The following is a 23,565-nucleotide window of genomic DNA, read 5'->3' as shown; positions in this document are numbered from 1 at the left end:
CAGGAGGTGGAGGCTGCAGTGGGCCGAGATCATGCCACTGCACTCCAGCCTGGGCAACAGAGTAAAACTCTGTCTCAAAACAAAACAAAACAAAAACCTCACTAGTAATAGTAAGGTCACAGAAAACCAATCAAAAATAATAACTACAACTTTCAAAGATATAGATAGTATAATAAGATATACACAGAAATAACAAAAAGTTAAATAGCAGGGGATGAATTTAAAGTGTAGAGTTTTTATTAGTTTTCTTTTTGCTTGTTAGGTAGTTTATGCAAGCAGTATCAAGTTGTTATCAGCTTAAAACAATAGGTTATAAGATACTACTTGCAAGCCTCATGGTAATCTCAAATCAAAAATCATATAATGGATACATAAAAAATAAAAAGCAAGAAATTAAATCATAGCACCAGAGAAAATCATATTCATTTAAAAGAAGACAGAAAAGAAGGGAAGAAGGAAGAGAAGACCACAAAACAAAACAACCAAAGAACAAACAACAAAATGGCAAGAATTACTTACCAATAATAACATTGAATATAAATGGACAAAAATCTTCAATCAAAAGACATAGAGTGGTTGACTGGATTAAAAAAACAAGACCCAATGGTCTATTCCCTACAAGAAACACACTTCATCTATAGACACATATAGACTGAAAATAAAGGGATGGAAAAATATATCCCATGGCAATGGAAGCCAAAAAAGAGCAGGATTAGCTATACATGTATCAGACAAATAGGTTTCAAAACAAAATCTATAAGAAGAGACAAAGAAAGTCATTTTATAATAATGGAGTCAATTCAGTAAGAAGATATAACAACTGTAAATATATATGCACCAACACTAGAGCACCCAGACATATAAAGCAAATATGACTAGAGCTAAAGAGCAGACTCCAATACAATAACAGCTGGAGACTTCAACAACCCACTTTCAGCACTGAACAAATTATTCAGACAGAAAAGTAACAAGGAAATATTGGACTTAATCTGTACTGTAGATCAAATGGACCTAATAGATATTTACAGAACATTTACATTCATGCTGCAGAATACACATGGATCTTTTCCTCAGCACATGATCATTCTCAAGGATAGGTCACAAAACCTAAGACCTAACATATGTCGGGTCAGAAAAGAAGTCTTAAAACATTCAAAAACATTGAAATAGGCCGGGTGCGGTGGCTCATGCCTGTAATCCCAGCACTTTGGGAGGCCGAGGCAGGTGGATCACGAGGTCAGGAGATCAAGACCATCCTGGCCAATATGGTGAAACCCTGTCTCTACTAAAAATACAAAAATTAGCCAGGTGTGGTGGCGTGCGCCTGTAATCCCAGTTGCTGGGGAGACTGAGGCAGGAGAATCGCTTGAACCCGGGAGGCGGAGGTTGCAAAGACTAGAGATGATGCTACTGCACTCCAGCCTGGCGACAGAGCAAGACTCCATCTCAAAAAAAAAAAAAAATTGAAATAATACCAAATATCTTCTCTGACTACAACGGAGTAAAACTAGAAATCAATAATGAGGAATTTTGAAAACTATACAAACCCAAGGAAATTAAACAATATGCTCCTGAATGACCAGTGGGTCAATGAAAAAATTAAGAAGGAAATTAAAAAATTTCTTTTAAGATGGGTGCAGTGGCTCATGCCTGTAATCCCAGCACTTTGGGAGGCCGAGGCCAGTGGATCAGAAGGTCAAGAGATCGAGACCATCCTGGCTAACATGGTGAAACCCCGTCTCTACTAAAAATACAAAAATTAGCTGGGCATGGTGGCGGGCACCTGTAGTCCCAGCTAATTGGAAGGCTGAGCCAGGAGAATCACTTGAACCCAGGAGGCGTAGGTTGCCGTGAGCCGAGATCGCGCCACTGTACTCCAGCCTGGCAACAGAGTGAGACTCTGTCTGAAAACCACAAAAATTTTTTTAGTATTCATTTTTTTTTTACATGTGACTTTTTGTATTTATCATCTCTCAACTTTGTAGGTATGAACAGGCAGAAGAGCCAGAATTGAAGCTTGGAGCCCAAACTTGGGATTCCAAAATGGGGTAGAAGTCATACATGTTAGGATCTTGGCAGCAGCCAAAATGGACTATTCTGTGGCCCACGAGGTCATTTGCAGGGACCTTGAGGGTACAGGATGAGTTGGAATGAGGGTACCCGATGACCTGTGTACACCAAGCCAATCAGACGAGCAGTGTTGGGCAATCTGGGTAGTGTGTCTGCATTTCTCAGGCCGACACTGGTGGTGACTCCACCCTCCAGTATTGGCGGTTGTGGAGTTTTTGCTTGTTTTTGCTGAATATGCTTTTATTTGGCTTTCTTGAGGTTTGCTCTGTGGTTCTTGAACCATACCTGGAGTACTATTGGGCGTACGTCTATTTTCGAGGCCATTTATTTCTGAGGGCTGGGGTTTGAGTATGGGTTCTCATTGAACAAGATGTTCAGATCTTCCAGTTGCTTCTCAGTGAACATGGTTCGTTTCCTGTGTGAATGCATCTGGTCCTTACCGTTAGAAAGATCCTCTGAGCCTGGCATCTTCTAATCCAGATGTGTGCCTGGGCTCAGGTCCAGGGATAAGTAGTATCCTTTTTGTAAGGGGAGACAGGATGTTGCTCTGTTGCCCATGCTGGAGTGCAGTGACATGAAAACAGCTCACAGCAGCCTCAGCCTCCTGGGTTCAAGTGTTCCTCCCACCTCAGCCTCGAAAGTGGCTGGGACCACAGCCATGTGTCATCACACCTAGCTACCTTTTTCTTTTTTTTTTCAGCGGGTCTCATAGTTTCTCTTTTCTTTTTTTTTTTTAATTGGGTCTGACCATGCTGCCCAGGCTGGTCTTGAACTCCTGGGCTTAAGCAATCCTCCTGCTTCTGCCTCCCAAAGTGCTAGGATTATAAGTGTGAGCCACAACAATCAGCCTGAAAAATTTCTTAAAATAAATTATAATGGGCCTAGTGCAGTGGCTCACACCTGTAATCCCAGCACTTTGGGAGGCCGAGGCAGGTGGATCACCTGAGGTCAGGAGTTTGAGACCAGCCTAGCCAACATGGTGAAACCTTGTCTCTAAAAAATACAAAAATAAGCCAGGGGTGGTGGTGGGCGCCTGTAACCCCAGCTACTCAGGAGGCTGAGGTAGGAGAATCGCTTGAACCCGGGAGATGGAGGTTGCAGTGAGCTGAGATCGTGCCACTGTACTCTAGCCTAGGTGACAGAACAAGAGTCTGTCTCAAAAAATATAATAATAATAATAATAATAATAATAAATAACATAGGAATAAATTTAATGAAAGAGGTGAAAGACTTACACACTTAAAACTACAAAAAAATCACTGAAGGATTTATAGACCCAAATAAAAATAAATAAAAACACATTCTGTGTTTTAGGGAAAGAAGACTTAATATTGTTAAGATGTCAATACTACCCAAAGTGATCTACAGATTCAACATAATCCCTATCAAAATTCCAACAGCCTATTTTGTAGAAATGGAAAAGCCAATCTTCAAATTCAGATGGAATTGCAAGGAGTTCTGAATAACAAAAACAATCTTGGAAAAAAAAAAAAAGTCAAAGAACTCACACTTCCCAATTTTCTAAATTTACTAAAAAGTTGTAGTAATCAAAATAGTGTGGTACTAGCGTTAAGTACAGACATATAGACCAATGGAATAAAATGGAATGTCCAGAAGTAAAACTATACATTTATTTTGAGACAGGGTCTCACTCCATTGCCCAGGCTAGAGTGCAGTGGTACAATCATGGCTCACTGCAGCCTCAAACTCTCAGCTTGGGTGATTTCTCCTACCTCAGCCTCCCAGATACCTGGGACTACAGGCACATGCCACCATGCCCAGATACTTTTTTGTATTTTTCTAGAGATGGGGTTTCACCATGTTGCCCAGGCTGGTCTGGAACTTCTGGGCTCAAGCAATCCTCCCACCTTGGCCTCCCAAAGTGCTGGGATTACAGGTGTGAACCACACGCCTGGCCTGGCCAAATGATTTGTTGACAAGGATGCCAAGTCTAATCACTGGAGAATAGACTCTTCAACAAATGGTACCAAGACAATTGGATTTCCACATACAAAAGAATGAAGTTGGACCCCTAATTCACATCATATACAAAAATTAACTTAAAATTGACCAATTACCTAAACGTAAGCTAAAACCATAAAACTCTTAGAAGAGGCTGGCACGGTGGCTCATGCCTGTAATCCCAGCACTTTGGGAGGCCAAGGCGGGCAGATCACTTGAGGTCAGGAGTTCAAGACCAGCCTGGCCAAAATAGTGAAACCTCATCTCTAGTAAAAATACAAAAAGTAGCCAGGTGTGGTGGCAGGCGCCTGTAATCCCAGGTACTTGGGAGGCTGAAGCAGGAGAATTGCTTGAACCTTGGAGGTGGAGGCTGCAGTGAGCTGAGATCGTGCCACTGCACTCCATCCCTGGGAACTGAGCGAGACACTGACTCAAAAAAAAAAAAAAAAAAAAAAAAAAACCAAACCAAAACAAAACAAAAAAACTCTTAGGAGAAAACATAGGGGTAAATCTTCATGAACTGAGATTTGGCAATGAATCTGTAAATATGACAACAGAAGCACAAGCAACAACAACAAAAAACAACAAATAAAAATTAAATTTAAAACTTTTGCGCATCAAAGGATACCACTGAGAAAGTGACAACTCTTAGAATGGGAGAATATATATTTGATAATATATCTGTGAGTCATATCTAATTCGATATCCAGAATATAGAAGGAATCTCTAAAACTCAACAACAAAAAGATAAACCCAATTTTACAATGGTCAAAGGACTTGAAAGGACATTTCTGCAATGAAGATCTACAAATGACCAACAAGAACAAGAAAAGATGGGCAACATCATTAGTCATTAAGGAAATCCAGATCAAAATCACAATAAGGCTGGGTGCAGTGGCTCACGCCTGTAATTCCAGCACTTTGGGAGGCCAAGGAGGGCAGATCACAAGGTCAAGAGATCGAGACCATCCTGGCCAACATGGTGAAAACCCATCTCTACTGAAAATACAAAAATTACCTGAGTGGGGTGGTGAGCACCTGTAGTCCCAGCTACTCCGGACACTGAGGCAGGAGAATCACTTGAACCTGGGAGGCGGAGTCTGCATTGAGCACAGATCGCCCCACTGCACTCCAGCCTGGCCACAGAGCAAGACTTCAGCTCAAAAAAGAAAATATATGTATGTGTATATATATGTGGCACATCCACCCAATGGAATATGATTCAGCCCCATAAAAGGAATAATGTTCTAACACATGCTACAACATGAATGAACCTTGAAAACACTATGCTAAGTGAAAGAAACCTGGCACAAAGGGACAAACATTGAACGATTCCAGTTATATGAAATATCTAGAACAGGCAAACTCAGAAACAGAAAGTAGCTTAGATGTGAGCAGGGGCTAGCGGGAGGGGAAATAAGGAGTTACTGCTTAATGAGTACAGTTTCTGTTTATGATGATTAAAGAGTTCTGGAAACAGCAGGGATAGTTGCACAACAGGAAATGTATCTGTCACTGAATTGTACACTTTAAAATGGTTAAAATGAGGCTGGACGCGGTGGCTCACGCCTGTAATCCCAGCACTTTGGGAGGCCGAGGCGGGTGGATCACCTGAGGTCAGGAGTTCGAGACCAGCCTGGCCAACACGGTGAAACCCCGTCTCTACTAAAAATACAAAAATTAGCCAGGCGTGATGGCTCACGCCCGTAGTACCAGCTACTCGGGAAGCTGAGGCAGGAGAATCGCTTGAACCTCGGAGGCGGAGGTTGCAGTGAGACGATCACGCCACTACACTCCATCCAGACAGAGCGAGATTCTGTCTCAAAAAAAAAAAAAAAAAAAAAAAAAAAAAAGAAGGTTAAAATTACAAGTTTTAATGTTATATACATCTTACCACAATTTTACAACTGTCAGAGAAAGAGACCGAAGATCGATTAGGAAGAAGTTGAAATATGCCAAGGCGTGTAGCAGCTAGGTTGACAGGCTTTCGGGAGATGGGGAATTTGTTTTTTTCCCGCTTCTTCATACTTTTATGAACTTTCCAAAGTTCCTCCCAAAAGCGGGAGTCGACTTTTAGACTGAGAAAAGGAACGTAAAAGTAGAACGGCTGGGGAAAGGGATTCGAGCCACAGGGGAAAAGGGCAGGCTGCGGGCAGCCGGGGGGCGCGAGGGCAGCTGCGGGACCGGCCTCCCTACCCGCTGCAGTGCCGGGCGGCGCGGGGGCCTGGGGGTCAGGCTGGAGCCGGGACTGGAGCCGGGGCCGGGGCAAGCTGCAGAGTCGGAGCCCGCCTCCAGCTCGCGTGCGGCGCGGCGGTACTTGTCGGCCAGGTCCTGCAGTAGCGTGTTCTTCCGCAGCCGAGGCTGCTGCGCGGCGCCCTCCCGGCAGGTGGGGCAGGCCCAGCGGCGCCCGGCGCCGCGCGCGCCCCACAGGCCCTCCAGGCAGTGGCGGCAGAAGCTGTGGCCGCAGGGCAGCGTGGCGGGCCAGTCCAGCAGCTCCTGGCAGATGATGCAGCCCAGGTCGTCCTCGGCTAGCCATACGGGGACAGCGGAGCCCGGGCCCTTGCCCAAGCCCGCCATGGCGACCAGGAGGCCGGGGCGCAGATGTCAGGGTTGAGCCGAGTCCGCCCGCGACCGCGTCTCCTCAGGCTCCTCCCTCGCCCTGCCTCTTCCCTTTTCCCTCCTCCTCTTCTCAGCAGCCTTTTCCCCTCCTTCCTTGGGGCCACCCAGTCTCCTTCCTCCAGTCCTGCTGAAAGCGGACTTAGAGCCTCCACTGCCCAGCTCGAAAGGCAGAGCTGATCTTAAGTGGCGGCCTCTTGCCCTGGGAAACCAACTTGCCGCGAGCCACTGGGAACCCGCGGATGTCTCCAAGATTCTCTTTAGCTGGATGTCCCCCTATTAAGATGCAGCACCGTTGGACGTCTTCTAACGTTGGCTAATAAATAAATAAATAAACAACAAAAAGATGCAACACCGACAACTCTTGGGAGGAGAGGACTGCATTCAGGAGCTCATTTATGAGAATGAGCCCACGAGGCGTCATTCAGCTCCTCTAACAAGTAGCAGGGGATTAAAGATCACCGATGCACAGCCACAGGGAGCGTCTTCAAAAATGTTGATGTTCGGGCCCCGCTCGCAGGGAGTCTGATTTCATTGTCTTGGGTGGAGCACGGATATTTTATAAAACCTCCCTCAGGTGATTCTGACGTGCATTCAAGGTTGAGTGAGCGACCCCTGGACTTTTAAACTCGCGGTTATAATGCGCGCTGTGTCCTTACTGCCCTCTGCGGGATGTAAGAGCATTCCCCAATAGACACGCGGACAAAATACTAGAAAGTGTTTTCCTGATATGGCACGCCTGGCACTTGTGGGGCTTGCGTTCTCTCCCAACTCATTCACTTCGCATCCCAGTCCTAAGCGCATTGCAACCAGAAAATGTTAGAGCTAAAAGAGCGCCACGTCCTCCCGGATGACCTAAAGAGGTTAAAAAAAAAAAAAAAAGAATTTCCAGGCTCTCATGGTAACAATGAAGCGTCAGAGACTAAAACCCACAATTCCCCATCTGTTGAAATGAACTAACAATGTCTCATATTTTACTTTATCCTTCCTTTCTCGCCTGGGCTCAAAGTAGGTATCAGATAATACAAGTTTGTAGCTGACCTTTGGATCACTTGAGGTCAGGAGTTCAAGACCAGCCTGGCCAACATGGTGAACCCCCTCTCTACTAAAAATACAAAAAAAAAAAAAAAAACCAGAAAAAACAGAAAGCAAGCAAGCCAGGCGTCGTGGCGCATGCCTGTAATCCCAGCTACTCGGGAGGCTGAGGCAGGATAATCACTTGAACCTGGGAGGCGGAGGTTTCAGTAAGCCAAGATTGCACCACTGCATCCCCAGCCTGGGCGACATAGGGAGACTCTGTCTCACAAAAAAAAAAAAAAAAAAAGAAAAGAAAAAAAAAATAGAAGAAGGGTTTGTGGTTATTTTCAATACCGGAAGTGTCATGGAGTAGGCAGCACTGCTCATCAACGTTTCCAGTGCTTTCCCTTTCTGGGGACATGGTAGGACTGGCACTTCCCTGACCCACTTGAAACACACAGAGGTAATAACATGTTACTTCCCACCAGCTTTAAAGGCGACTGAGCCAGCCATTGTATCGCTTTCTGCCAGCTGCCCCAACTATGGAGATGAAACCATCATCCAGTGACCCGGGTCACTGATTGGCTAAGATGAGCAGACTCCTTGCCGACGCACCCTAGGATACATAGTAAGGGGAGAAGAAAACTAGGATGTATTCAGGTTACTGAGATTTAATGGGCGTGTGCTGCTGCAGCATAACCTAGCCTGTCCTGACCTGGATCTTGTTCCAGAGTCTCCGCATTGAAGTAACATTGTAGCTTCTAAGAGCCTCTCTTTTTTTTTTTCTGTAAAACGGGCATGATACTAAACAATTAAACATGCTCAGATCTTCCAACTTAAAAAATAAAATCACTGGTAGGGCGTGGTGGCTCATGCCTGTAATCCCAGCACTTTGGGAGGCTGAGGCAGGTGGATTGCCTGAGCTCAGGAGTTCGAGACCTGCCTGAACAACATGGTAAAACCCTGTCTCTACAAAAAAATATATATATACAAAAATTACCCAGACATGGTGGTGCAGGCCTGTGGTCCCAGCTACTCAGGGGACTGAGGTGGGAGGATTGCTTGTGCTGGGGAGGTGGAGGCTGTAGTGAGCCATGAGAGCTCAGGAGGTCAAGACTGTGGTTAGCTGTGATCGCACCACTTCACTCCAGCCTGAGGAAGGAGCTAGACATAGTCTCAAAAAAATAAAAATTAAAACATAAAATAAAATCACCTTTCACCTAAGCCTCCCTGGAGCCAGCTGTCCTCTTTTCCATTTCACAGCCAAGTTCCTGTAAAGAGTGGGTTAACCCGTAGTTTTCAAACTTTTTTTCTTGGACACTCCCTAAAAGTTTTATGCAAAATCATGCAATGGTTATAAGAAAGGGGGAAGGGGGAGAGTGGTCAGCACTGGTAGTAAAAATATATTAGCAAATTCTTCATTTACACCAGATTTTTTTTTTTTTTTTTTTGAGATGGAGTCTCACTTTGTTGCCCAGGCTGGAGTGGAGTGGAGTGGCGCAATCTTGTCTCACTGCAACCTCCACCACACAGGTTCAAACCATTCTCCTGCCTCAGTCTCCGGAGTAGCTGGGATTACAGGCACTCACCACCATGCCCAGCTAATTTTGTATTTTTAGTAGAGATGGGGTTTCCCCATGTTGATGGGGTTTCTCCATGTTGGCCAGGCTTGTCTCGAACTCCTGACCTCAGGTGGTCCACCCACCTCATCCTCCCAAGTACTAGGATTACAGGCGTGAGCCATCGCACCCAGCCTACATCAGAAATTTTGTCATTTTTGGCCAGGTGCGGTGGCTCACGCCCGTAATCACAGGACTTTGGGAGGCCGAGGCAGGCAGATCATGAGGTCAGGAGTTCTAAAAATACAAAAAAAAAAAAAAAATTAGCTGGGCATGGTTGCGGGCACCTGTAATCTCAGCTATTCAGGAGACTGAGGCAGGAGAATTGTTTGAACCCGGGAGCCGGAAGTTGCCATGAGCCAAGATGGCGCCAATACACTCCAACCTGGGCAACAGGGCGAGACTCTGTCACAAAAAAAACACAAAGAAATGTTGTCATTCTTTTATCTTTCTGAACTTGTATTTCCATTCCATTTTCTCCACAGAATTACATTCCAAAGCAATATATTTCATGCATGAAAGTGTTCTTATCACTTCTCTGCAACAAAAGTATGTATATGTATTAAACTTCTAATTCTTTTTAACTTCCTATGACAAACAGCCTCTCGTTAAATTTTTTCCCCTGGATTGAATTATCAATATAATTACTATTAGCAGTCAAACAAAAGAAAACTATGCTGCAATTTATATAAATAACTTTTTTTTTTTTTTTTTGAGACGGAGTCTCGCTCTGTCGCCCACGCTGGAGTGCAGTGGCCGGATCTCAGCTCACTGCAAGCTCCGCCTCACGGGTTTACGCCATTCTCCCACCTCAGCCTCCCGAGTAGCTGGGACTACAGGCGCCTGCCACCACGCCTGGCTAGTTTTTTGTATTTTTTTAGTAGAGATGGGGTTTCACCGCGTTAGCCAGGATGGTCTCGATCTCCTGACCTAGTGATCCGCCTCTCTCGGCCTCCCAAAGTGCTGGGATTACAGGCTTGAGCCAACGCGCCCGGCTATAAATAACTTTTAAAGAGAGTAAACATTTTATTGGAATGATAGCTATTAATAAGACAGATGGGCTCGTTTCTTTCAAAAATGCTTTTATGCCCAGGCACAGTGGCTCAAATCTGTAATCCCAACACTTTGAGAGGCCAAGGCGAGCGGATCACTTGAGGTCAGCAGTTTGAAACCAGCCTGGCCAACCTGGTGAAACCCTGCCTCTACCAAAAAATACAAAAATTAGCTGGGCATGGTGGCCTGAGGTCCCAGCTACTCCGGAGGCTGAGGCAGGAGAATGGCTGGAACCCAGGAGATGGAGGTTGTAGTAAGCTGAGATGGCACCATTGCACTCCAGTCTGGGCAACAGAGCAAGACTCTGTCAAAAAAAGCATTTATCTGGGAATGAACATTATTTAATGATAGAATTATACAAGGTTTCGCAATAAATTCTATTTCCTTTATGTTTTTATGAGTGTGCTGAGAAACTTTGTTCACATGTAAAAATAGATGACAAAATTGTCACTCATTTTCATATTTTTTGAGATATCTGCAAAAAAGTCACATAGTGATAATCTCTCAATTGACAACTTGATTTGATTTTTCTTTTTTTTTTTTTTTTTGAGACAGTCTCGCTCTGCCGCCCAGGCTGGAGTGCAGTGGCGTGATCTTGGCTCACTGCAAGCTCCGCCTCCTGGGTTCAGGACATTCTCCTGCCTCAGCCTCCCGAGTGGCTGGGACTACAGGTGCCCGCCACCTCGCCCGGCTAGTTTTTTTGTATTTTTTAGTAGAGATGGGGTTTCACCGTGTCAGCCAGGATGGTCTCGATCTCCTGACCTCGTGATCCGCCCATCTCGGCCTCCCAAAGTGCTGGGATTACAGGCTTGAGCCACTGCGCCCGGCCTGATTTTTCTTTAATTTTTTGTTTAAAGCAAGAATTTGAAACACTTGTGTTACAAAAGTCATTAGAAGTATTCCCTTTCTCATTTTCTGGGTGGTGTTGTAACGTGGCTGACTCCATCTTGCTGCTAGCCTCACAGGCTGGCTGGCTTTGCTCATTCTTAGGGTAGGCCATGCTAACTGTGGAAGGAATTTAGTTTACAGTTTAACTTAGAAGTCAGGATGATAATAGTCCCTCCCTAAAACTAATCCTCTCCTTATTGAGGGGGCTGAAACTACCTTTGTAAAACTATTGAGAGGCCACAAAATTAAGTTTATGGGAGGGGCCTGAATTCTGCTGACATGTTGACATAATTTCTATAATCCCTGACATTCAGGAGTTATGTAGCCAGAAGTCACAAGATTTGTGGCTTCTTCCATTGCCCCTATAGATAACATCACTATTGTAGAATCTAAGATTGGTCATTGGAGATGTTTTCCAGACTTCCACCACCAGGACTGGTGACTTGTGACTCAGTTGGCCCTGCAGCCTCACCCAGAGGTGGACTCAGTTCATGAGGACTATTCTCCACATCCCTAATGACTGCATCCCCAGTCAATCAGCAGCGTCCATCCCCTAGTCCCCTGCCCACCAAACTGAAAAACCATGACCTCCAGCCTTTGGGGAGACTGATAACTCCACTTCTCCCACAAGGCCAACCTCACCTTAATGTTAATTAAACTCTTTCTTTACTGTTCTGCCTGTGCAGTGGGCAGGAAGAACCCATTGGCTGCTTACAGTATGCCAAAAAGACTGCCAAGGTTTAGCAAATGACTATCAATTAAAAGTAATTACACTTTAACTTAAGAGACACCGTGTTTACTGATATACTCAGAAAGGACTGGGAAAATTAGAATATTGTTTATTTTAATACATCATTGTCAATCTAATATTTTTTGGAAAGGTGTTTGGTTTTTTTTTTTTTTTTTTTTTGAGATGGAGTCTCGCTCTGTCACCCAGGCTGGAGTGCAGTGGCCGGATCTCAGCTCACTGCAAGCTCCACCTCCTGGGTTTACGCCATTCTCCTGCCTCAGCCTCCGGAGTAGCTCGGACTACAGGAGCCCACCACCTCGCCCGGCTAGTTTTTTGCATTTTTTAGTAGAGACGGGGTTTCACTGTGTTAGCCAGGATGGTCTCGATCTCCTGACCTCGTGATCTGCCCGTCTCGGCCTCCCAAAGTGCTGGGATTACAGGCTTGAGCCACCGCGCCCGGCCTGGAAAGGTGTTTTTATGTTATGTATTTGAAATATATATACACACATACATATATGTATACGTATATATATGTATTTTTTTGTTTTGTTTTGTTGGGTTTTTTTTTGTTTTTTGAGACAGGGTCTCTGTTGCCCAGGCTGGAGTGCAGTGGTGTGATCTCTGCTTACTGCAGCCTGGAGCTCCCAGGCTCAAGCCATCACTTCAGTCCCACAAATAGCTGGGACTACAAGCATATGCCACCATGCCCTGTTATTGTTTTTTTTTTTTGAGACGGAGTTTCGCTCTTGTTGCCCAGGCTGGAGTGCAACAGTGCGATCTCTGGCTCACCACAACCTCTGCCTCCTGGGTTCAAGCAAGTCTCCTGCCTCAGCCTCCTGAGCAGCTGGGATTACAGGCATGTGCCACCATACCCGGCTAATTTTGTATTTTTAGTAGAGATGGGGTTTCTCCATGTTGGTAAGCATGGTCTTGAACTCCCAACCTCAGGTGATCCGCCCGCCTCGGCCTCCCAAAATGCTGGGATTACAGGCGTGAGCCACCGCGCCTGGCTCTGTTATTGTATTTTTTTTGTAGAGGCCAGGTTTTACCATGTTGCCCAGGCTGATCTCAAACTCCAGACTCAAGCAATTCTCCCACCTTGGCCTCCCAAAGGGCTGGGATTACAGGCTTGAGTCACCATGCCTAGCCCTGAAATTTTTCTATTCAAGTACATGTGTTAACACCCATCCCTGTGACACTAGGTTCCAATGCTAAATTAGATTGAAAAATTCAGAGCCAGGGGCAATGCCTCACACCTGTAATCCCAGCATTTTGGGATGCTGAAGCGGACAGATCACCTGAGGCCAGGAGTTTTTTTTTTTTTTTTTTGAGACGGAGTCTCACTGTGTCTCCCAGGCTGGAGTGCAGTGGCGCGATCTCGGCTCACTGCAAGCTCCGCCCCCCGGGTTCACGCCATTCTCCCGGCTCAGCCTCCCAAGTAACTGGGACTACAGGCGCCCGCTACCGCGCCCGGCTAGTTTTTTGTATTTTTTTTTTAGTAGAGACGGGGTTTCACCATGTTAGCCAGGATAGTCTCGATCTCCTGACCTTGTGATCCACCCGCCTCGGCCTCCCAAAGTGCTGGGATTACAGGCTTGAGCCACCGCGCCCGGCCAGAGGCCAGGAGTTTAAGACCAGCCTGGCCAACATAGTGAAACCTCATCTCTACTAAAAACACAAAAATTAGCCGGGTGTGGTGGCACACACCTGTAATCCCAGCTACTTGGGAGGCTGAGGCAGGAGAACTGCTTGAACCTGGGAAGTGGAGGTTGCAGTGAGCCAAGACTGCACCACTGTACTCGAACCTGGGTCACAAAGCAACTGTCTAAAAAAAAAAAAAAAAAAAAAAAAAAAAAAAAAAGAAATGATGAGGCACTTGAGTTTGTGTGCTGGATGAAATAAGGCACACTGCCATTAACATGTGTTTGTTTGTTTGTTTTGAGACAGTCTTGCTCTGTGGCCCAGGCTGGAGTGCACTGGCACAATCTTGGCTCACTGCAAACTCTGCCTCTTGGGCTTAAGCGGTCTTGTGCCTCAACTTTCCAAAGTGCTGGGATTACAGGCGTGGACCACCACACTCAGCCTAACATGTCCTATCAGTTTGTTTTCTCTGTTTTTACTAAATATTTTCAGGGACAAAGCACTTTTTGTCAAGGGACAGAAGAGATCATTAACCTTCCATCATTCTTACTTCCACTCCACATCATAATAAATGAATTCAAACGCCCAAACATAAGCCGAAACACCACTTAAAACAATTTTTTTTGTAGAGACGATCTTGAATGCTATGCTGTCCAGGCTGGCCTCAAACTCCTGGCCTCAAGCGATCCTCGTTTCGTGGCCTACAAAGTGCTGGGATTATAGATGTGAACCATCACATCTGGCCTCACCCCATTTTTTTCTCACACCATTATTAATGCCAAACTTTGTCAGCAACAAAAGTCAGCAAAAAACAAAGAAAGTCATAAACCCTAAACTTAATGCCTTGATTAAAGAAGCCTTCACTGACACTGTTACAGAATGAAAAACTATGGACTGGGAGAAAATATTTACAAATCCATGTCTGTATTCATAGTATCCAGGATATATGAAGAACTCTCAAAATTCAACAGTAGAAAAAACAAACCATCCAATTCTTTTTTTTTTTTTTGAGACAGAGTCTCTCTGTGTCACCCAGGCTGAAGTGCAGTGGCACGATCTCGGCTCACTGTAAGCTCTGCCTCTCAGGTTCATGCCATTCTCCTGCCTCAGCCTCCCAAGTAGCTGAGACTACAGGCACACACCACCACGCCCGGCTAATTTTTTGCATTTTTAGTAGAGATGGTGTTTCACCATGTTAGCCAGGATTGTCTCAATCTCCTGACCTCATGATCCTCCCGCCTCAGCCTCCCAAATTGCTGGGATTACAGGCATAAGCCACCACGCCTGACTCAAACCACCCAATTTTTTAAAAAGGCAAGCAGGGCACTGTGTCACATGCCTGTAGTTCCAGCTATTCAGGAGGCTGAGGCAGAAGGATCTGTTGAGGCGAGGGGTCTGTGGATGTAGTATGCCATGATCACATCTGTGAATAGCCACTGTGCTCCAACCTGGGCAACATAGTGAGACCAGATCTCAAAAAAAAAAAAAAAAAGTTAGAGAATTGAATGGTCACTTCATCAAAGAAGATATAAGATTGGCCAATAAGCACATAATAGGTCTTCGAGATTATCAACCACTAGGGAAATGCATATTAGAACCATAATAAAATACCACTCCATACCTATCAGAACAGTTAAAATAAAAAATACTGACAACACCAACTGTTGGTGATAGAGTAACTGGAACTCTCATACATTGCTAGTGAAATGTAAAGTAGTACAGCCACCGGGAATGTTTGTTATAAAATTAAGCATGTATCTAACCAAATGTTGATGCCTATTGTGATACCTCGGTTCTTATCTTCTTAGTTTAAAAAATTTAGACCGGACATGGTGGCTCATGCCTGTAATCCCAGCACTTTGGGAGGCCGAGGCGGGCGGATCACGAGGTCAGGAGATCAAGACCATCCTGGCTAACACGGTGAAACCTCATCTCTACTAAAAATACAATAAATTAGCCGGGCGTGGTGGCGGGCGCCTGTAGTCCCAGCTACACAGGGGGCTGAGGCAGAAGAATGGCATGAACCCAGGAGGCGGAGCTTGCAGTGAGCTGAGATTGTGCCACTGCATTCCAGCCTGGGTGACAGAGCGAGACTAGACTCTGTCTCAAAAAAAAAAAAAAGAAAAGAAAAAGAATTTAAACAAGAGACACACAGCAAAAGAAGTGCAGCATAGGCCGGGCGCAGTGGCTCATGCCTGTAATCCCAGCACTTTGGGAGGCCGAGGCGGGCGGATCATGAGGTCAGGAGTTCAAGATCATCCTGGCCAACGTGGTGAAATCCCATCTCTACTAAAAACACAAAAAATTAGCTGGACATGGTGGTGGGCGCCTGTAGTCCCAGCTACTTGGGAGGCTGAGGCAGGAGAATGGCATGAACCTCGGGGAAAAAAAAAGGTGCAGCATAGAGTAAGAGTAATTTACTGTAAAGGAGAAAGAGTATTTTGAAAGTTAAGGGCAGAATGGACAGCACACTCTGAGAGAGAGAGGATTCAGGGCAGGCTGCTCGTTTAAGGATGAGACAGCAAAAACTGGCACTAAGGACACTCCCTTTATGGGAGTCTTACGTGATTATTCCTAAGGAAGTGGAAAGAGGCGTAAGCATGTTCTGGGTGGTCTTCTGGGTGCACATGCACAGTAGTTTACATGCTTGTCCGTACATCACATTTCATTACCATCTTAAATGTCCACCTGGGGGTGTATTTTTTACGATTAAAATGAGCAAAGGGTCAGTTTGAGACCAGGTAAAATCAAAGTGTGCATGCTCTCAGGGCCGAGCCTGGTGGCTCACACCTGTAATCCCAGCACTTTGGGAGGCCGAGGTGGGTGGATCACGCAAGGTCAGGAGTTTGAGACCAGCCCAGCCAACGTGATGAAACCCCGTCTCTACTAAAAATACAAAAATTATCTGGACATGGTGGTGTGCGCCTGTGGACCCAGCTACCCAGGAGGCTGAGGCAGAAGAATTGCTTGAACCTGGGAGGCAGAGGTTGCAGTGAGCTGCACTCCAGTCTGGGTGACAGAGCAAGACTCCATCTCAGAAAAAGAAAAGAAAAGAAACACACAAAAAAAACCCCAAAGTGTGCATGCTGTCTACATGAGAAATTCCCTACTGCAGATAGCTTTGTTTGAATAAGCTCAATTACGTTGCGAATGCTGAGGCTTATTGCATTGACTGAATAGTCACCACAATTGCTATGTCCCGAGAACATGGTTACTTCCTTGACTACCTACCCCACATCAATATGAACCAGAAGTCCCATACCTGGAGACTGTGGTATGTATGAATAATTTGTTCCTTTTTAGTGCTAAGCAGCATTCCATTGGATAAACAAGCTATAGTACATTCATACAGTGGAATACTACTTAGCAATAAGGAAAGATGTATTGACACATGCAGTGACTTGGATGAATCTCAAAGGTATCATGTGCTGTGAAAGAATCCAGTCTTTAAAAATTACATATTAAATGATTCCATGTATATGGAATTTTCGAAAATACAGTCTATAATGATGAACAGATCAATGGTTGCCACGGGGCAGGGGAAGGGTGTGGCTATAAGGGAGTTTTTGGGTGTGAAATAAACTGGTCTTTGCTGAAGCAGGGTCTCACTTTGTCACCCAGGCTGGAGTGCAGTGGTGAGACCATAGCTCACTGCAGCCTTGAATTCCCAGGCTTAAGTGGGAGTTCAGCCTCTTGAGTAGCTGGGACTACAGGCACATGCCACCATGCCTGGCTATTTTTATTTTTTTATTTTTTTGAGACAGAGTCTCGCTCTGTCGCCAGGCTGGAGTGCAGTGGTGCAATCTCGGCTCACTGCAACCTCCGCCTCCTGGGTTCAAGTGATTCTCCTCCCTCAGCTTCCTGAGTAGCTGGGACTACAGGCATGCGCCACCACGCTCAGCTAATTTTTGTATTTTTAGTAGAGATGGGGTTTCACCATGTTGGCCAGGATAGTCTTGATTTCCTTACCTCGTGATCGCCACCGCACCTGGCCTTTTTTTGTTTTTTGTAGAGACAGGATCTCATTACATTACATTGCCCAGGCTGGTCTTAGCCTCAAGTGATCCTCCTGCCTTGGCCTCCCAAAGGGTTGGGATTACAGGTGTGAGCCACCGCGTCTGGCCTGTTCTTTACTCTGATTGTGGTGGTGATTATATGGATCCATATATATGTTAAAACACAGAACAGTACAAAGAAAGAGAAACTCAACTTCACTATATAACTTTAAAAATAAAAATTTAAAAAGAAGGCTTAATTGTCATTAATATTTCAAATTACTTATTTTCTTGACATGCCAGATATTTTTACGTCCTAATGTGATTTGAGATGGGTGAGAAGTATGCCTTTTTCTTCTAAATAGGTGAAGAATGTGTAGGAAAGCAATGGGAAAGGAGAGCTGGTATGATGCCTCTGACATGGGCCTACGATTACATATTACTATGGCGTCTGTGAGTTATTGAAATGACCTATCAATTGGTATGTTTCATACTTATACTCTAGATTGCTGTTTTTTTTAAAAAAAAAATTCAAACCTGATTATGTCCCTCCCCCGTTTACTGCCTTCGTGCTGGAAATCTAAATACCTTAAAATAGTTTATAAAGGCGCAGTGGCTCACGCCTGTAATCCCAACACTTTGGGAGGCTGAGGCGGGCAGATCACCTGAGGCCAGGAGTTCAAGACAAGCCTGGCCAACATGGCAAAACCTCGTCTCTACTGAAAATACAAAAAATTAGCTGAGCATAGTGGTGGGCACCTGTAATCCCAGCTACTCGGGAAGCTGAGGCAGGAGAATTGCTTGAACCTGGGAGGCATAGGTTGCAGTGAGCCGAGATCGCATCATTGCACTCCAGCCTGGGGGACAAGAGCGAAACTCTGTCTCAAAAAAAAAAAAAAAATAGTTTATAAAGTCCTGCATGATCTGCTGCCAGCCACTTCAAAGTCATCTGTAACCCCGTCTCTTCTCTCTTTTATTTGATCAGTATAGCTAAGATCCTTTTTATTGATTAAAAAAAAAAAACGCTGGGCATGGTGGCTCATACCTGTAATCCTAGCACTTTGGGAGGCTGAGACGGGTGGATCACTTGAGCCCAGGAGTTTGAGACAAGCCTGGACAACAAGGCGAAACCTTATCTCTACAAAAAATACAAAAATTAGCTGGGCATGGTGGCGCACACCTAGAGTCCCAGCAACTTGGGAGGCTGAGATAGGAGGATTGCTGGAGCCCAGGAGGTAGAGGCTGTAGTGAGCTGTGATCATGCTGCTGCACTCCAGCCAGGGCAACAGAGCAAGACCCTATCTCAAAAACAAAACAAAACAAAACAAAAACCCAAATAACAACAATAAAAAACCAAAAACTCACTCTGGCTTTGCTTATTTTTTCCTTTGCCATTTTCTATGTCATTGATTTCTGCTTCTACTTACATTGGGCTTACTTTACCCTTTTTCTGCCTTATCAAAGTGGAAACTTAACTCGGTGCTACCCTATAGAAATGTAATGTGGCACCATATTTGTAATTTAAAATTTTCAGTACCAGCCAGATGTGGTGGCTCATGCCTGTAATCCCGGAACTTTGGGAGGCCAAGGCAGGTGGATCACTTGAGATCAGGAGTTCAAGACCAGCCTAGCAAACATGGTAAAACCCCATTAATTCTAACATCTGAAATATCTTAGAATCAGTCTCTATTCATTGATTTTTCTTTTGAGAATTGTAATGGTTAATTTTTATGTCAGCTTGACTGGGCCGAGGGATGCCTATATAACCCATTACTTCTGGGTGTATCTGGGAGGGCTTTCTGGAAGAGATTGGCATTTGAATTGGTAGACTGAAGAAGATTGCCCTCACCAACGTGGGTGGGCATCATCTAATCCACTGAAGGTTCAAATAAGTTAAAATGGTGGGGAAGCGTGAATTCATTCCTTCTGCTTGAGCTAAGACATCCATGTCTAAAGACTACCTTAGACATTAGCACTCCTGGTTCAGGCCTGGACTGAAACTACACCACCAGTTTTCCTGGGCCTCCAGCTTGCAGACAGCAGATTGTGGGACTTCGTAGAGCCAGTGCTTCATGATAAATTTCTTTCTATAGTGCGCTCTCTCTCTCTCTCTCTCATTGGTTCTATTTCTCTGGAGAACACTAATACAAGTGAAGTGTGATTCAAATTTTCTTTTCTTTTTTCTTTTTCTTTCTTTCTTTCTTTTTTTTTTTTTTTTTGACAGAGTCTCACTGTGTCACCCAGGCAACCCGCCAGGCCCCAGCAAGCCTCCCACCTCTGCCTCCTGAGTAGCTGGGATTACAGGTATGCACTGCAGTGCTCGTGCCTGGCTATTATTATTATTTTTTTTTTTGAGACAGAGTTTCACTCTTGTTGCCCAGGCTGCCGTGCAATGGCTATTCACAGGCATGATCCCTCTACTGATCAGCATGGAAGTGCTTCATTTCTGATCTGGGCCAGTTCACCCCTCCTTAGGCAAACTGGTGGTTCCTCACTCCCTGGAGGTCACCATATTGATGCAGAATTTAGCGTGGACACCCAATTAGCATAGTGCACTAAAGCCCAGAACTCCTGGACTCAAATGATCCTCCCACCTCACCCTCTCCAGTAGCTGAGATTACAGGCCCGTGCATGCCTGATATCTCTGAGCCTTTACACATGCTTCTTTCTCTGCCTCCTCCCACCCCAACCTAAGTATCTTCTACTCATTCTTCAGGATTCAGCAGAGGCATCATCTCTTTTACAGAACTTTCATCTGTCGGGACTGATTCAAGTAATAGAAACTTCCTTGCACTAACAAGCCAAAAAGGGAAAAAGGGATTAAATATAAGAGTATAGAAGTATACTCTTCCTTGAGGAAGAAATCATCCAAAACTAAGCACTCCATTTCGTTGGGACTTTATCTCTTGTGTCTGTTCTTTCCCACCCTTAGAATCCCAGTTTGCCTCTTCAAGTAGCTTTGTTACTGCCTGTCTACCTCTCATTCTTCTCCTCTAGACCATAAGTTCCTTGAGGGCAGGACCGTGCCTTTATTAATTTCCTCATCCCCAGAACTTAGCAGAGTACACCCAACAGAGTTTACAGGTGGTGAAAGAGGAAGATAAGTAAACCGGCCCTTAATGCACAACCCAGCAAGTGTCCTTGAAAATGCACATTTTCGGCCGGGCACGGTGGCTCAAGCCTGTAATCCCAGCACTTTGGGAGGCTGAGATGGGCGGATCATGAGGTCAGGAGATCGAGACCTTCCTGGCTAACACAGTGAAACCCCGTCTCTACTAAAAATAATACAAAAAACTAGCCGGGCGAGGTGGCGGGCGCCTGTAGTCCCAGCTACTCGGGAGGCTGAGGCAGGAGAATGGCGTGAACCCAGGAGGCGGAGCTTGCAGTGAGCCCAGAACGCGCCACTGCACTCCAGCCTGGGCGACGGAGCAAGACTCCGTCTCAAAAAAAAAAGAAAATGCACATTTTCAAGGTGCATCCAGAGCCAGAGGAGATAGAGAGGACTCACCTCCCTATCTGGGCAGTCGAGAAGCTTCAGGAAGGACACAGGCTGATGCATTGCTTATCCTTTGATTGGGGGATCCAAAGGGAAGTCCCATAAAATGCATATTTATTTATTTATTTTTTTTGAGACAGGGTCTCACTCTGTCACCCAGGCTGAGTGCAGTGGTGCAATCAGGGGTCACAGTAGCCATGACCTCCCTGGCTGAAGTGATCCTCTCACATCAGTGTCCTGAGTAGCTGGGATTACAGGCATGCACTACCATGTCCAGCTAATTTTTTTTTCTTTGTAGAGATGGGATCTCACTATGTTGCCCAGGCTGCTCTTGAACTCTGGGTCTCAATCCTCTTGCCTCAGCCTCCCAAAGGGCTGGGATTATGGGCATAAACCATCACACCCAGCCACAGAGAGTCTCTTAGAGACCCTCCCAGCTCCTTGGGTCTCCATTGAAGCGAAGAGAGAACATCCAGTGTATTTCTGCGTGTTGCTTGAAGACAGAGGAAAGGAACAACAAGTCACAGGACAGGGGCCTTGGCACTCTGTTTCTCTAACATTTCAGCCATTTGAGATTTCATTCAATTCTTTTTTTTTTTTTTTTGATATGGAGTCTCGCTCTGTCACCCAAGCTGGAGTGCCATGGCACAATCTCGGCTCACTGCAACCTCCGCCTCCCACATTCAAGCGATTCTCCTGCCTCAGCCTCCTGAGTAGCTGGGATTACAGGCACCCACCACCACGCCCAGTTAATTTTTGTGTTTTTAGTAGAAACGGGGTTTCACCATGTTGGTCAGGCTGGTCTTGAACTTCTGACCTCATGATCCGCCTGCGTTGGCCTCCCAAAGTGCTGGGATTACAGGTGTGAGCCACCGCACCCGGCCTCACCCAGTTCCTTTTTTCCATCTTGGGACCTTTGAGCATTTCATTTCCTCTGCTTAGAGTGCTTCCTCACCCTCTTCCTTTAGACTAACCTCTAAACAGCTTGAAGGTTTCAACTTACATGTCACTTTCGGGAGAGGAAGGAGGCTTCCCTCGCCCCCGAACTAGGCTAAGCCCCATCACCACACAGCCCCACAGCAGCCTGCTCTTCCCCTTTCTGAACACTCACTTCACTGTGCTGCCTGTTAAGAGGCTGCCTCTCCAGCGCTCTGCGATCTGTCACAGCAGGGACCATGTCATCTTTGCCTATTCACAGGGCCTGGCACAGAGCCTGGCACCTGAAAGGTAGTCAGAAATACTTGTTATTACTTTGAATTTCAATAGTTAGTGTAACTTCATTTTAAATAGAAAAATCAAGGCACAGAGGTGGGGAAGTGAATATTCCAGTGGCTTCGGGTTGGTTGCAGGGCCGCACTCAGAGCCTGGGCTGGATCCCTCTCTGCCCTGTATCCAATAGCACTGTGTCTCTTCAGTTTTTTGTTTTTGTTTTTGAGACAGGGTCTTGCTCTGTCACTTAGGTTGGAGTGCAGTGGCACGATCACAGTTCACTTTTTTTTTTTTTTTCAGATGGAGTCTAGTTCTGTCACCGAGGCTGGAGTGAAGTGGCGTGATCTTGACTCACCACAACCTCTGTCTCCTCGGTTCAAGCAATTCTTCTGCCTCAGCCTCCCGAGTACCTGGGACTACAGGTGCACGCCACCATGCCTGGCTAATTTTTGTATTTTTTTAGTAGAGATGAGGTTTCATCATATTGGCCAGGCTGGTCTGGAACTCCTGTCCTCAAGTGATCCACCCGCCTCGGCCTCCCAAAGTGCTGGGATTACAGGAATGAACCTCCACACCCAGCCATTTCGCCCGCCTGGGCGAAAGAGCAAGACTCCATCTCAAAACAAACAAACAAAAAAAGAATCAATTGCATTCACATTTTATCCCTAAATATTTCAGTGTGTATCTCCTAAGAAAAAGAACATTCCTCTATACAAATACAGCACAATTATCACAACATTACAATACTATTAATATACACATTCATATTCAAATTTCCCAGTTATCTCAATTATGTCCTTTTCAGCTATTTTTTTTTCCAGGACCAATCAAGAACCATGAATTGCTTTTGGTTGCCATATCTTAGTCTCCTTTTTTTCTTTTTTTGAGGCAGAGTCTCAAAAAAAGTACAGTGGCGTGATCTTGGCTCACTGCAACCTCGGCCTCCTAAGCTCAAACGATTCTCCTGCCTCAGCCTCCTGAGTAGCTGGGATTACAGGCATGTGCCACCAAGCCCAGCTAATTTTTGTATTTTTAGTAGAGACAGGGTTTCACCATGTTGGCCAGGCTGGTCTCGAACTCCTGACCTCAAGTGATTTGCCCAGCTAGGCCTCCCAAAATGCTGGGATTACAGGCTTGAGTCACTGCGCCTGGCCTAGTCTCCTTTAATATAGAACAGTTCTCAGACTACTTTATCTTTCACAATATTGACTACTTTCTTTTTTTTTTTTTTTTTTGAGATAGAGTCTTGCTCTGTTACCAGGCTGGAGT

At 45.3% G+C, this 23,565-nt stretch overlaps 1 protein-coding gene and 1 pseudogene across 4 annotated transcripts in view; both read right to left on the bottom strand.

Moving 5' to 3' along the window:
* Window positions 1–7,533, bottom strand: part of RNF135 (ring finger protein 135) — a 30,863-nt gene extending 23,330 nt beyond the window's left edge. Inside the window, exon 1 of one of the 4 annotated variants that reach the window (XM_021928920.2) lies at window positions 6,229–7,533. In XM_021928920.2, coding sequence (XP_021784612.1) covers window positions 6,229–6,609 — 381 coding nt within the window. In that variant the 5' untranslated portion in view covers window positions 6,610–7,533. The other 3 variants (XM_009190082.4, XM_003912580.5, XM_009190081.4) reach the window with 3 other exon arrangements.
* LOC116271037 lies at window positions 1,867–2,706 on the bottom strand (annotated as a pseudogene).
* Window positions 7,534–23,565: the final 16,032 nt, after the last annotated feature.

Source organism: Papio anubis, chromosome 17, assembly GCF_008728515.1.
Source record: "Papio anubis isolate 15944 chromosome 17, Panubis1.0, whole genome shotgun sequence".
Classification (NCBI taxonomy): domain Eukaryota; kingdom Metazoa; phylum Chordata; class Mammalia; order Primates; family Cercopithecidae; genus Papio; species Papio anubis.
The sequence above is the reverse complement of the archived record's forward strand: the minus strand, read 5'-3'. Positions and strand labels throughout refer to the sequence as shown.